This window comes from Macaca fascicularis, chromosome 9 (genome assembly GCF_037993035.2).
Source record: "Macaca fascicularis isolate 582-1 chromosome 9, T2T-MFA8v1.1".
Lineage (NCBI taxonomy): Eukaryota > Metazoa > Chordata > Mammalia > Primates > Cercopithecidae > Macaca > Macaca fascicularis.
In genome coordinates this window covers 8,609,929-8,624,772 of record NC_088383.1, presented here as the reverse complement: position 1 = coordinate 8,624,772, position 14,844 = coordinate 8,609,929, and the positions used below count along the sequence as shown (strand labels likewise).

At 41.9% G+C, this 14,844-nt stretch overlaps 2 protein-coding genes across 5 annotated transcripts in view; one reads left to right on the top strand and one right to left on the bottom strand.

The window, feature by feature from the left end:
• KIN (Kin17 DNA and RNA binding protein) overlaps nucleotides 1-5,054 on the top strand; it is a 39,483-nt gene extending 34,429 nt beyond the window's left edge. Inside the window, exons 13-14 of one of the 4 annotated variants that reach the window (XR_006700779.3) lie at nucleotides 2,701-2,806; nucleotides 3,179-3,306. Coding sequence is in view for 3 of the 4 variants with exons in the window: in XM_005564598.5 (XP_005564655.3) it covers nucleotides 602-664 (63 nt within the window). In the remaining variant the exon portion in view is untranslated. Of the gene's footprint in view, nucleotides 1-601 lie in introns of all 4 variants that reach the window. The other 3 variants (XM_005564598.5, XM_045399532.3, XM_074000968.1) reach the window with 3 other exon arrangements.
• Nucleotides 5,055-8,465: 3,411 nt separating this feature from the next.
• Nucleotides 8,466-14,844, bottom strand: part of ITIH2 (inter-alpha-trypsin inhibitor heavy chain 2) — a 45,910-nt gene continuing 39,531 nt past the window's right edge. The window contains exons 18-21 of the mRNA XM_005564593.4: nucleotides 13,909-14,107; nucleotides 13,223-13,395; nucleotides 11,487-11,598; nucleotides 8,466-8,800 (exon numbers count right to left, since the gene is read on the bottom strand). Coding sequence (XP_005564650.3) covers nucleotides 8,653-8,800; nucleotides 11,487-11,598; nucleotides 13,223-13,395; nucleotides 13,909-14,107 — 632 coding nt within the window. The 3' untranslated portion in view covers nucleotides 8,466-8,652. The remainder of the gene's footprint in view (nucleotides 8,801-11,486; nucleotides 11,599-13,222; nucleotides 13,396-13,908; nucleotides 14,108-14,844) is intronic.

Below are 14,844 nucleotides of genomic sequence, written 5' to 3'. Positions count from 1 at the left end.
ACAAAATGATATTTCCTATAAAAAAAAGAAAACCCCAAATGGACAATGGCACAAACATGGTAGAAGTTAAAATGGGTTTTTTTGATCAGGGAACTCTTTTCTAAGAGGTGATTTGTGACCCCGGGTCCTTCCAGCTAATGGCTCTACTGCCCTCAAGTGGCATCTCCAGTTGCCGTGTCTGTGTGCATGGGGCAGGCAAAAGGAGCTTGGCAGATTGTGTTTCGGGGATAGCACGTTTGGACCATCACTTCTGTTTGCTTCCCTGGGCTTGGAGCTCCATGCATGGCCACAGCGAACCACAAGGGAGCTAGGAAATTAGCTATTTATCCAGGAAGCAGAGGAGATACTGAACAGCTAGCGGGTCTCTGCCACAATATCTATTGATAACGAATGTCAGATGTCACAGAAGAAAATACAGATTTTCTTAATGAGGATGCCATAGATTATTCTTAAAATTCATAGATATATACAAATGTTAACTACCTTAATGATATTTTAGGGATACAGAAAAGGCAAATTTGTATCCATAAGCATGGTGTCATTTTTTTGTCTTTTGGGAATGTGTGTTTTTAACCTTCTTTTAAATTATTTTAATTTGTAGGGCCCTTTAAAAGGACGCAGAGTGGAAGGAATTCAATATGAAGACTTTTCTAAACTCGCCTGAGTTTGAAAATGTGTTAACAATACATTAAAATCTTAAAGCATCAAATTGGTGTTCGCCAGGGCATTATGAGACTCTACTGTGTTAGGGTATTCTTTTGTATTAAAAAAACAGGTTTTTGAAAATATTACTGTATAGTTGTTCAGCTAAACTTTGAGAACAATTTAATTATGTCTCATGAAGTATCAAAACTATGTAATTTTGTCCTTGTTATTTTTGTTTCCTTTGTAATTTACTTGATGAATTTATATCTTCATTAAAGAATGTTATTATAAAGTGTTTTATATATGACAATTTAGAATCATGTAATTGGAGGAAATCCTTCATACACTCTAAATTTATATTTTCAGTAGTAGAGTAGTAAAGTTGAACTACAAGTGTAATTACATTTTAAATGTAAAACTATAAATACAGAAGCAGCTTTATTGTGGTAATAATTCATATACCTTACAGACCACTCATTTAAAATATACATACAATTCAGTGGTTTTCAGTATTTTTGCAGAGTTGTGCAACCATCACCACTGTCTGATTTTAAAACACTTTCATGCCCCAAAATGAAGCCTTGTAATAGTCAATTGCTATTTTTCCCCTCTGCCCTAGCCCTAGGCAGCCACTCATGTACTTTCCGTCTCTATGGATTTCCCTTTCTGGACATTTCTTATAAATGGAATCATATAATACATGATCTTTTATGACTGGCTTCTTACACTTACCATCATGTTTTCAAGGTTTATCCATGTGGTAGCATGTAGGCCTGCTTCATTTGTTTTTATGGCTGCGTAATATTCCACTGTATGGATGTGCCATATTTTGTTTATCCATTCATCAGTTGATAAACATTTGGATTGTTTCTACTTTTTGGCTATTGTGAATAATGCTGCCATGATCATCCATTTACAGGATTTTATGTGAACAGAAGCTTTTGATTCTGCCAAACTCTTCCAGAGCAGCTATACCATTTTACAGTCCCACCAGCAATGTTGAACTCTACAGTTTTATTTGTTTTTAATTTTTTTTACTTTTAGAGACAGGGTCTCACTATGTTACCTAGGCTGCTCTCAAACTCCTGGGCTCAAGTGATCCTCCTGCCTCAGCCTCCCAAAGTGCTAGGATTGCAAGCGTGAGCCACGGCACCCTGCCTAACTATACAGTTTGAAATAAGTAGGGCAGTATATTATTAGGGAATGCAAAAGACAGGAAACCCACACTTGCCTGTGCCAAAGGAAAAGAAGAGAAGGGATATTTATGGTGCACATGACTGAAAGGAGCAGACGCTAGCTTCCAGGGCAGTGGGACCAGGTGTCAACAGCCTTCCCAGGCTTGCACTCTGTCTCTGGCTTCCTGTGCTGGCTCTCTACATTTACATTCTTGGGCACTCGAGGTTTACATCTTACCCTTCAGCAGCACCAGGAAGAGAGAGATGATCTATCTTTTCTTTTTCCTTTTTTTTCTTTTTTTGAGACGCAGTCTCACTCTGTTGGCCAGGCTGGAGTGCAGTGGCACAATCTCGGCTCACTGCAACCCCCACCTCCCAGGTTCAAGCCATTCTCCTGCCTCAGTCTCCTGAGTAGCTGGGACTACAGGCATGTGCCACCACGCCCAGCTAATTTTTGTATTTTTAGTAGAGACAAGGTTTCACCATGTTGGCCAGGATGGTCTTGATCTCCTGACCTTGTGATCTGCCTGCCTCAGCCTCCCAAAGTGCTGGGATTACAGGCATGAGCCACCGCGCCCGACCTCTTTTTTTTTTTTTTTCTTTTTTTTCTTTTTTGAGATAGGGTCTTGCTCTGTCACCCAGCCTGGAGTGCAGTGGCACAATCATGGCTGACTGCAGCCTCGTCCTCCTGGGCTTAGGTCATTGACTCTCCCACCTCAGCCTCCCGAGTAGCTGGGACTACAGGCATGCACTACCATGCCTGGCTAATTTGTTTGATTTTTAGTAGAGACAAGGTCTTGCAATGTTGCCCAGGCTGGTCTCAAACTCTTGAGCTCAAGCAGTCTTCCTGCCTCGGCCTCCTAAAGTGTTGTAATTACAGGTGTGAGTTACCACGCCTTGCCTGAGTTGATCTTCTGTAAAAAACAGACCACACCAGGATGATCACTTCAAACATGAGGATGGGAATATGCTGACGTTAGACACAGGTACGGTGCCGACCCCTGGGATATCTGTCTTTAATTGAGAGTCAGGGAGGGCTGACAGCTTCTATTCTCGGAAGATGGGAGAACATACGCTGTTAGCAGAAATGTAAGAGGCAGTAAGGAAATACTAGCAGGATGATGTCAGTAGCTTTACAGAAAATGTTCTTCAGGGACGAATTAAGGTTTTTTCAAAGTAACCTGACAGCATAGTATGGAAAGCAACTAGGTTTTGGGTGTGGGCAGTCTTTAGACCAAATTCTGGCAGTTCTGTTCATTAGCTTTGTAATATTAGAATGTTAATGTTCTTGAATTGCGATGTTTTTAATGTATAAATTGTCAAAATGTTTTTCTGCCGGGTTGGTGTGAGACCTACAGAAAATACATATAAAGCATCAGACATGAAGTCCAGCACATAGTAGGTGTTGAATAAATGGCAGTGAGTGGTCATGTCCGGAAATGGAGCCAAGAAGTTGAGCCTGGACTACTAAGAATCTGGCCTGAAGAATTTCAAAAAGGAGAATGGTTCTCCCTGATAACAAATAGTGGTGAGTAAAACCTGACAAATTACATATGCCTCCCCCAAATATGTAAGTTTGGAATCAACTCGGTGGTTTTCTTCAGGGAAAAACTGTTTCATGTCTGCCTCCCACATTTAATTCTCCAACATCTTTCTGAAATTGTTTCAGAATGAAATGAGGTAGCATACTTGAGGTTAAATTCAATAAAAAATATCTGAAGCATAAAAATATGATTCTAGATGTAACAGTAGTTTTTTCCCTCGAGTTCGTAGAGCCTGATAGTGTTTATGCTAAGCAGAATGACTACAGATAACTAACAACAGGTCTTATGATTAGACTTCTATTTTTGAAGCATCATAAGCTATTTTTCTTTTTTTCGAACATAGACTTTACTTATTAGAGCAGTTTCTGTGGGTTTTGACAAATGTATAATGACATGTATCTGCCACTGTAGCATCACACAGAACCGCTTCACTGCCCTAGAAGTTTCCTGTGTTCTGCCTGTTCCCTGTCTCCCCCCAAATCTCTGCTGGCCACTGATCTTTTTACTGTCTCCCTAGTTTTGTCTCCCTCGAAGGTCATATAGTTGGAGTCGTACAGTGTGTAGCTTTTTCAGATTGGCTTCTTTCACCTAGTAGAACATACACATGTATGGTTCCTCCGTGTTGTTTTGGTTAGGTTTTTGTGGCTCGATAGCACACTTCATTTTGGCACTGAATAATATTCTATTGTCTGAATGCACCACAGTTTATGCTCTCACCTACTGAAGGATATCCTGGTTGCTTCCAGGGTTTGGAAATTATGAATAAAGCTGCTACAAACATCTGTGTGCAGGAATTTTGTGGATGGACATTTTCAACTTACCTATGTAAAGACCACGGAGCACAATTGCTGGATCATATGCCAAGAGTCTTCTGAGAAACTACCCAACTGTCTTCCAGGGTGACTGTACCATTTTGTATTCAAACAAGCAATGAGTGAGAGTTCCTGTTGCTCCTCATCTCCACCAGCATTTGATGCTGTCAGTGTTCTGGATTTTGCCCATCCTAATAGGTGTACAATGGGATCTTATCGTTGCTTTAATTTGCATTTCTTTGATGAAGTATGATGTGGGGCATCTTTTCATATGCTTATTTGCTGCCTGTATATCTTCTTTGGTGAGATGGCTTTCAGGATTTTTGCCCACTATTTAATTGGGTGATTCATTTTCTTATTGTTGAATTTTAAGAGTTCTTTTTTTTTTTTTCTTTTTTTTTTTTTTTTTTTTTTTTGAGACGGAGTCTCGCTTTGTCATCGCCCAGGCTGGAGTGCAGTGGCGCGATCTCGGCTTATTGCAAGCTCTGCCTCCCGGGTTCACGCCATTCTCCTGCCTCAGCCTCCGAGGAGCTGGGACTACAGGCGCGCACCACCTCACACGGCTAATGTTTTGTATTTTCAATAGAGACGGGGTTTCACCGTGTTAGCCAGGATGGTCTCGATCTCCTGACCTCGTGATCCGCCCGCCTCGGCCTCCAAAAGTGAAGAGTTCTTTGTATATTTCAGTTAAGTGTTCTTTATCAAATGTGTCTTTTGCAAATATTTTCTCTCAGTCAGTGGCTTGTCTTCTTATTTTAAGCTGTTCTTTTTTTAACAACTGACTTGAGGTCATATCAAATTATTGGTTTTGTTGTCCTGAGAGACCAAATTCTGTTTTCTTCATCAGAATCTCATTAAATCTCATTTGCTGATTTTTCCTTTGTCTTCTGGCATCTACTTCTAACTGCCTCTCAGTTTCAGTTTTTCGGATATGATTGCATGAAATTCATTCAGCTAGCATTTATGGAGTGCCTTCAGTAGGTAAGCCATTGTACTGGAGATATAAGTGAGAAGCAGATAGAGACCCAAGGTGTGTGTTATAGGAATTGACAATGTTCAATGATAATCAAATGAAATGATAGGCCAGTAAGAGAAACTTGATCATGTATAGCAGCTACTTGAAAATCTGCCCTGACTGTTGGGCCTGAGAAATTGTTCACTGATACCAGTATACACCTCAGTTCCTACTTGGGTAAGATGGAATCACAGGATTAGAATATGATCAGCCTTTTTTTTTTTTTTTTTTTTTTTTTGAGACAGACTCTGTCACCCAGCCTAGAATGCAGTGTTGCGATCTTGGCTTACTGCAATCTCCGCCTCCTGGGTTTAAGCGATTCTCCTGCCTTAGCCTCCCGAGTAGCTGGGATTACAGGTCCATGCCACGGCACCCACCTAAGTTTTGTATTTTTAGTAAAGACATGATTTCGCCATGTTGGTCAGGCTGGTGTCAAACTCCTGACCTCAGGTGATCTGCCTGCCTTGGCCTCCCAAAGTGCTGGGATTACAGGAGTGAGCCACCACGTCCAGCCAGAATATGATCAGCCTTGATTATAAGTTAGTCATTAGGTTGACTGCAGTGACCCTAGAAACATTAATTAGATAACTGAATAATTATGCCACTTAAGGAAGCTATCCTGGAGGGTTTTTTTTTTTTTTCTCTTCTGTAGTTATTTTGGGAATAGTTACCAAGAAGTAGACTCAGCCATTGTGAAAAAGTTAAGAAAAATAACACTAAGTTCTTATAGCATACAAGCATCTCTATGTACCTAGATAGCCAGGTAATTTTTACTTTGATTTTACTGGGCCTTTGGAGTCATTTATATCTCCTTCAGTTGGGATAAGACTAAAGAGAAGATGCCACTGGATGGTAGTAAGTGATCCTTTAAAGCTGCAGTTTCTTTCGATAGAACTCTATTACCACATATAAGTATACACCCCAAGATTTTCATTCTTACTTTTAAGACCACTGTGCACACATAAAATACTAAGAAGCTAAACTTAGTATCTGCAGGTAGAAGTTTTAAATTCAAGATTTTAACCGAGTAACAGAATTAATGTTAAAATCTCACTTTTGAAGTTTATGTTGAATATTAGCATTTTAATATTTAATATGTTTCTATTTTTGAAATAGGAAATGGAAAAGATGCAGTAGATTTTTCAAAAGTATATCATAGGTGACCACTTCTTATAGAAGAAGAAGACTAAGAGGTAGTGCTATTTACCTCTTCAGCACTAAGGCTATCTTTACTTTTACTTATTTTTATGAAGAGATGGGAGTCTCACTATGTTGCCTAGGCTGGTCTTGAACACCTGGCCTCCAACGATGCTCCTGCCTTGGCCTCTGAAAGTGCTGGGATTATAGGCATGAGGCACCACGCCCAGCCAGTAATCTTTAGCTTCTGGAAACAATCACATTTCCTTAAGATTTTGCAATTAGGTTTGGAGATGCCCACTTGCTTTTTCGAGTACGGGTTGGATATGTGCAAAAAAAGAGTTTTGCCTCTAAAATGAAAAATGACTTTTATCAGATTACGGAAAGAAAGATTCATAAAAATGTGCCTTTAAAAAGCTTTTTTAAAGTGCAAATTCACCAATTTGGCTTTTGAGAATATGTTCATTTTAGGAATTGATTTTTAAGGAAAGTTGTAAACACAGCAAAGCACAGAATTACAGTGGTTCAGACTTGCATCTTAGCACCAAAATCCACTATACAAGAGCAGACAGCATAAAGTAACCCAGTTTCGCTTTAAATTGGTTGCTTATTTTATTCTGCCTTATAAATGTCATTGGCTTTTTGTTAGAATATAATTTACTACTTTATTTTGAAATAAAGTCTAATATAAGATTTAGCATGTAAGTGGTATTCCTCAGAAATGGTTTAAATGCAAATAAAGTAACAGTTCTACCAGGAGTACTAACAAAAATGCCGTGTTCAAGGTATATTAAATGTGTGTGAAACTTGATTCACAGACACACAGGGCTTCCAGAGAATTTGGAACTATGATTCAGAATTCACTTAGCAACATTCACAGTGTGTCTCATTAGCCATCTGAGGTAACATCCTGAGCGATTTTAAATATGTGCAGAATTTGGGAGCAACAAAAACTCCCAAGTGGGGCTGGGCATGGTGGCTCACGCTGGTAATCCCATCTACTTGGGAGGCTGAGGCAGGAGGATCACTTCAACCTAGGAGGTGGAGGTTGCAGTGAGCCGAGATTGTGCCACTATGCTCCAGCCTGGGCAATAAAGTGAGATTCCATCTCAAGAAAAACACACACACACACACACACACACAAAGTAAAGAAATCACTTTCCCTTGTGTGGGTGGGCCTCATCTAATCAGTCAAAGGTCTGAATAGAACAAAAATGCTGACCTCCCCAAGTCAGAGGGGATTCTCTAGTGTACGGCCTTCGGACTTCATCTGCAGCATCGACTCTTCCTGCCTGATGGCTTTTGGACTGGAACACTGGCTCCTCCCTGGGTCTCCTGTACCATCAGCCTACTCGGCAGATTTTGGATTTACAAGCCTCCATAATCACATGAGCCAATCCTTATTGTAAATCTCCTGTGGGTTCTGTTTTTCTGGAGAACCATGGCTAATTCAGACCTCATACACTCACAAGGGTCCCAGGGACCAACACTATGAAGAGAATCTTGGACAAAAATACTGGGTTATCACAGGCACCATAGCAAGGCTATCCCTACAGAGGGTAGCAGGGCTTTAGTATAAATCTCTACAAAGCACCTAAGATCAAGTAACCCCCGTTTGTATTCTATGCTCACCATCTAACCCTCTCATAATCATACCTCCCATGCAACTAGTAGTGTAAAGATGGATGCAATCTGCAAGGTTGAGGACCTGAGACTCAACAACAATGAAATGATCAGCTGGGTGTGGTGGCTCATACCTGTAATCCCAGCACTTTGGAAGGCTGAGGTGGGAGAATCACTTGAGCCCAGGAGTTTGAGACCAGCCTGGGGACCATAGTGAGACCTCGTCTCTGCAAAAAAATAAAAATGAGGCAGGCATGGTGACATGCACCTGTAGTCCCAGCTACTAGGGAGGTTGAAGTGGGAGGATTGCTTGTGACCAGGCTGAGGCTGCAGTGAGCTATGATCACGCCACTGCACTCCAACCTGGGAGACCCTGTCTCAAAGGAAAAAGAAAAGATTAATAAATGATCACAGTAAACACCACATTTAAGGCTCTGTCCAGATGCTGGCTTGTCTCAGCACCACCTTGATTCACACACTGTGGCGTCTAAAAATGCAACAAAATCCTAAAAGCTCATTTGTAAGATGTTTATTTTCTTCAGGTGTATTTACAGGCTTTATAAAACACCCTGATATCTGGTTCATTTTAATTAACCACCCTGATATCTGGTTCATTTTAATTATTCAAACCAAAGAATATCTGCAAAAGTGGCAGGGGAAAGATGTGTATTAATATATATAATTTCCCAAACTATAAACCCTTAAGGCCGTTTGAGAAAGCTGTAGAGCTGAGGCACGAAGTAATCCTTGTAATGCCCGTCAATGAATCCTTTTCCACTGTTGTGCACAAACCAGCAGGTAACATCCGTTCCAAACACGAGATCCGTTCTGTAGTCTTTCTGTAAGCCCCTGCAAGGAAGCAAGGCATGTGGTTAGCGGGAGGCCGAGGGATGGCTGGCCGGGCACCTCTAGACACAAGACCCCGTCTTTTCCTTGCTGTTCGTTGTGTTCCGTCACCACATCTGCCGCCCCCCCACCTATCGCTGCTTCCCAAGTCATGTGAAACACCCAAGTCTGGGGCTTGGTGTTGGAAGGACAGAGAATCAGCGGAGTGTCCTTAGAGAACTCAAAGAACCCTTAGAGTTGACCCATATGGGCTTTTCCAGCAAGGAAAACAGTAGCCAATGGAAAGAAGGCAGGAACAAGACTCCACAGCGTTGAGGCTGACCTCACCGGTCACTTAAAGAATGAGTCGGTGGCCAGGCACGGTGGCTCATGCCTGTCATCCCAGCGCTTTGGGAGGCCAAGGCGGGCGGATCATTTGAGGCCAGGAGTTCAAGACGAGCCTGGCCAACATGGAGAAACCCTGTCTCTACTAAAAATATTTTTTTAAAAAATTAGCTGGGCATATGCCTGTAGTCCCAATTACTCGAGAGACTGAGGCATGAGAATCGCTTGAACCCAGGAGGCAGGGGTTGCAGTGAGCCAAGGTCGCACCACTGCACTCCAGCCTGGGAGACAGAGCAAGACTCTGTCATCAAAAAAAAAAGAATGCACTGGTAGCACCTCTTAACTGCACTTTCTGTGTGTTTAAGGGTGATACCTGCTGTTTCTGAGCAGATTCATGTCCTCCACTTGAAGGGCAAAGTAGCCAACAATTTGTAAAGAATCTGGCACATTGCGTGAATGAGCCTTAAAAGTGTGTCACCGCGCCCAGTTCAGGGGACAGCTCAGTTTCAGTTATGAACCACGAGGTGCTTGCAGTGGATGAAATGGAGGCCCAGCATTTACTTTTTGTCATTATAATAAACGCATGTGTGTGTATATATATGTATTTATTTATATATGTATATATATTTATGTACATATATAAATATATATCTATATATAGATAAATATATATTAATAAATATCTATATATAAATATACATATATATTTAAATAAATATAAATATATAAATATAGAGTGCACCACTGCACTCTAGCCTGACTCCATCTCTCTCTCTATATATAAAGTAAATGCATATATAGATATATACATATATAAATATCTATCTATATATGTGTGTGTGTGTGTATATGTATATATATATAGAGAGAGAGAGAGAGAGAGATGGAGTCAGGCTGGAGTACAGTGGTGCTATCTCCGCCCACTGCAACCTCCACCTCCCAGGTTCAAGCGATTCTCCTACCTCAGCCTCCCGAGTAGCTGGGATTACAGGCACCCGCCACCACACCCAGCTAATTTTTGTATTTTTAGTAGAGATGGGGGGGGGGTTTCAACATGTTTGCAAGATGGTCTTGAACTCCTGACCTCAGGTGATCCACCCGCCTCGGCCTCCCAAAGTGCCGGGATGGTGTGAGCCACTGCGCCCAGCCTATTTATATATTATGTTTTTATTTATGAGACAGGTCTCACTCTGTTACCCAGGCTGGAGTGCAGCGGTACAATCATAACTCACTTCAGCTTTGAACTCCTGGGCTCAATGGATCCTCCCACCTCAACCTCCTGAGTAGCTGGGGCTATAGGCAGAATCTACTACACCTGGCTAATTATTTTTATTTTTATTTTTATAGAGATGGAGTCTTACTATGTTGCCCAGGCCAGTCTTGAACTGCTAGTCTCAAGTGATCCTCCCACATTGGCTTCTCAAAGCATTGGGGTTACAGGCATGAGCCACCATGCCTGGCAGTAAACACCCTTTTACCAACTTCAGATAGCTTAATATTAGCATTATTAATTTGTGCTCACAATTGCTTCTGTGACACACGCTCACTGATTTCCGTCAGTACCTTGTTCCTCCCATAAACTGATACTAATTGAATGGTGTATTCAACAAGAATCCATTGTTTCAGTTCACAGATCTACTTTCGTGGCAATACTTCCAAATACAATTTTATGGTTATCATTGTTATGGTTTAATTATGTCAAAGCCAATGACATTTGTTTGCATGAAGAATCCTTTCTAACAAAGCGAAGTTGACTGCTTTGTAAAAACTCTAAAAAGGGGTAAACGGCTTTAAAACGGTACCAAATTTGGCATGGGTGAGACAACTGTAAAGGACTGGGAAAAAATATCAAGATTTGTAAGATTTTTACACTCAGAATGTCTTACGAGCTTCTAAGTTCTCACTTTAGATGAAGCATATGGGGGTGGTTTGTATAAGAAAAGCTACAAAAAAAAAAAGCAGTCAGAGATCCATGTGTAAAAGGAAAGCTCTAGCCTGATGTAAAAATCTGTATTCGTTCTGCAGTACTATGGTAATAGGTGTTTTTATGATTCTCTCCTTTGATCCACGTGTCCAGTTATCCAAGTTGTGAAGCTCTCATGAGGGCTTCTAAAGTATGAAGATGAGAACAACAGGTTAGGCTGTTCTTGGCATCACATGACCCTAGATACCCCGTCATTATTTGCATTTAAGGTGGGATATCAGAAGTGCCCTTATGCGAATGCTGTGTGTGTCTATTCCTGATGAATTGCTTAGTGTGATGTAGGTAGTGCTTACAACACTTCTTCTTGCTCCTCTATTTTGCTGTGTGGGTCTAATTCTAACACGAGCCCTCTTCGTCACTGTCCTTACACCCGAGGCCTACCTGGTGACAATGAGCTTCTGCCCCTTCACTTCCATGCTGGCCTCTGGTTTCTCAGGGTCCTTTCCCGGTCTCTCATTGAAGATGTGTATCTTTGGTTCCTGCATGAACTGGCCTGGCGAAACAGAATCAGACATTGATTTACATGTAATCATAGTCAAATAAAAAGACAGGCTTGTTATTGGCTCCATGCTACATTTTAGTCCTCCCTCTGGGATTTCTAGGGTGGAAAGACAAGCTGAGAGGAAAAAGGAGTGGTGATGGGAGGGAGGGTCCTTCCTGGGAGCACATTTGTGCTGCTCATGATCTTTTTTTATTTTTATTTTTTTTCATTTGAGGAAGGATCTCCCTCTGTCACCCAGGCTGGAGTGCAGTGGCCAGATCTCAGCTCACTGCAAGCTCCGCCTCCCAGGTTTATGCCATTCTCCTGCCTCAGCCTCCCAAGTAGCTGGGACTACAGGTGCCCGTCACCACACCTGGCTAATTTTTTTTTGTATTTTTAGTAGAGACGGGGTTTCACCGTGTTAGCCAGGATGGTCTCGATCTCCTGACCTCGTGATCCACCCGTCTTGGCCTCCCAAAGTGCTGGGATTACAGGCTTGAGCCACCACTCCCAGCCCTTTTTTTTTTTTTTTTTTTAATTGAAGAGATGGGGCCGGGTGCGGTGGCTCACACCTGTAATCCTAGCACTCTGGAGGCCGAGCCGGGCAGATCACCACCTGAGGTTGGGAGTTCCAGACCAGCCTGACCAACATGGAGAAACCCTATCTCTACTAAAAATACAAAATTAGCTGGGCATAGTGGTGCAGGCCTGTAATCCCAGCTACTCGGGAGGCTGAGGGAAGAGAATTGCGTGAACTGTGGAGGCAGAGGTTAGTGATGAGCTGAGATTGTGCCATTGCACTTCAGCCTGGGCAACAAGAGCGAAACTCCATCTAATAAATACATAAATAAATAAGTAAATTTAAGAGATGGAGTCTCCCTTTATCACCCAGGCTGGAGCACAGTGGCACAGTCACAGCTCACTGCAGCCTCTAATTCCTGGACTCAGGCAATCCCACCGCAGCTTCCTGAGTAGCTGGGACTCCAGGCAGGATCCACCACATCCTGCTAATTATTTTTATTACCTACTTTTTTGATAGCAATGGGGTGCCCAGGCTGGTCTTGAACTCCACAAGCAGTCCACCTGCCCAGGCCTCCTAAAGTGCTGGGATTACATGAGCCACCATGCCTGGAGCTCATGGTCATTTTATACATGAGGTTGGTCTAGTGGATTGTAAGTAAATCGAGCACCCTGATGGCAGGAAAGTGAAGTGAGCACCTGAGAGCATAGCTCAGATCACAGGCACAAGATTTGTTTGTGATGTCACAGGCTTTACATTTGAGCCCTTCTTAAAATACTAGGGACAGTTGCCCAGGGTATTCTGCTCGTTATCACAGACCTCCTAAATGGGTTCACCTCGCTTCAGTTAGAAAAAAATCTTTAACGTAAAGCTTGAAATGTATCTGTCCCTTCTCTTAACTTGCCCAGTTTGTGATGCTGAAATCCTGGCCCTGGACAGCCTTGTCTAGAATGGCAAAAGGCTGTCACATTCCCGAGTGGCCCCACGCTGCTATGTTGGTCCTCTGTGCTCTTGAGTCCACACCTACCATGTCCTCAGCTTGTAACCACTGTCAGCCAAAGCTGCTAAAGAGTTAGAGTGGCCCCGCCCTCGTCAGATGGTCCATAGACACTTTACCTATTAGTCCGTGGGCATTAGGTGAAAACTTGTTTGTAGGGGGGACGTAGATTCCCAGAAAGTCAACATTAATGGGATGCTTCTTCCAAACACGATGAAGTAAAACAGAAAAGGACATCTCTTTGTCCAGGGTGATAGTTACCACTTTTGCTTTCTTCACTGAGATCTGCACCCTGGTGTGAAAGTCCAAGTGGAATTAAACCATTTCAGAACAGACCTTTTTCTAAAGTCATTCTTCTCACCCCTAATATGAGCTCTTCACTCCTCCCAGACAATTCAGCTAGTTATCTAAGCGCTTGCAACAGTTTATAGATAAATGATCGATGAACGGATACTCATTGGGAAGCTTCTATGCAGAGGACACAATCATGGCATTTGGAGCGCACTCTGCGATCGAGTCGAGTATAGATTTCAGCTGGTGGATTCGTTCGCTGACCAGCGCATACCCAGTGAGTGCTTACTGACGCCAGGCACTAGATTAGGTCCTGGGACCCATGGTGGCCAAAAACACTGTGCCCACTGCCAGGAACAGAGGAGGGAGTGAGAACAATTTTTCTGAACCTCAACTTCCTTATATTTAAAACGATGATTTTTTTTTTTTTTAATGTTGATGTCACTGATGCCTGGATTTAGTTATGCAGTCATGTGTCACGGACAGGCCTGAGTTCAGATGAAATCATACTTGCCTCTGATTCATGACTTGAGCCGTGTCGGACCAGGACAAGGCAAATGTGCTAGAACCACCACTCAGGGTGATGGCCTCAGTGCTGATTTCTATTTTTACGTCTTCACTTTGGAAATAAAATCCCAGTTTTCCAAAATAGGTGCTTAGTTTTCCATTGTTGGGCTTCTTGGCACCAACAAGCTGACCATTGATTACAATTCCTACAGGAAAGAAAAAAATGAGTTTTTCTCTTGTGTGCCCTTTATTTTGCATGCGTGGGTACTATAGTTCAAATTTATAAAACTTGGCAATATAGGAAAGTTATAATTTTGCTTCAAGATTTACATAACATTTTCTTCTTTGTGCTTCTCATTGTATAACATATATTTTAATATAACAGTTATAAAATTTAATAAAATTTAATTTAATAATTTTATATCAGTTATAAAATTTAATTGTCAGTGTATAAAATGTAACTTAAATAATTTACTATCATATAGTGTTTAAATGAATTTTTGTGTGTGTGTGACGGAGTCTCGCTCTGTCACTAAGGCTGGAGTGCAGTGGCGCCATCTCGGCTCACTGCAACCTCCACCTCCCGGGTTCAAGCGATTCTCCTGGCTCAGCCTCCTGAGCAGCTGGGATTACAGGTGTGTGCCACCATGCCCGGCTAATTTTTTTTTTGTATTTTTAGTAGTCGGGGAGTTTTATCATGTTGGCCAGGCTGGTCTCGAACTCCTAATCTCAGGTGAACTGCCCGCCTCAGCCTCCCAAAGTGCTGAGATGGCAGGTGTGAGCCACCACACCTGGCTCGTATTTAAATTAATTATATCACAACAAGATCTGCTAGTTCATACTCAGAGAGAGGGTATATATTTTGAGCTATGATGGTTCAAAATAGTTAAGAATATATTTATAATTTAACTTCTCACTAATATCACTGAAATATATAGCACTT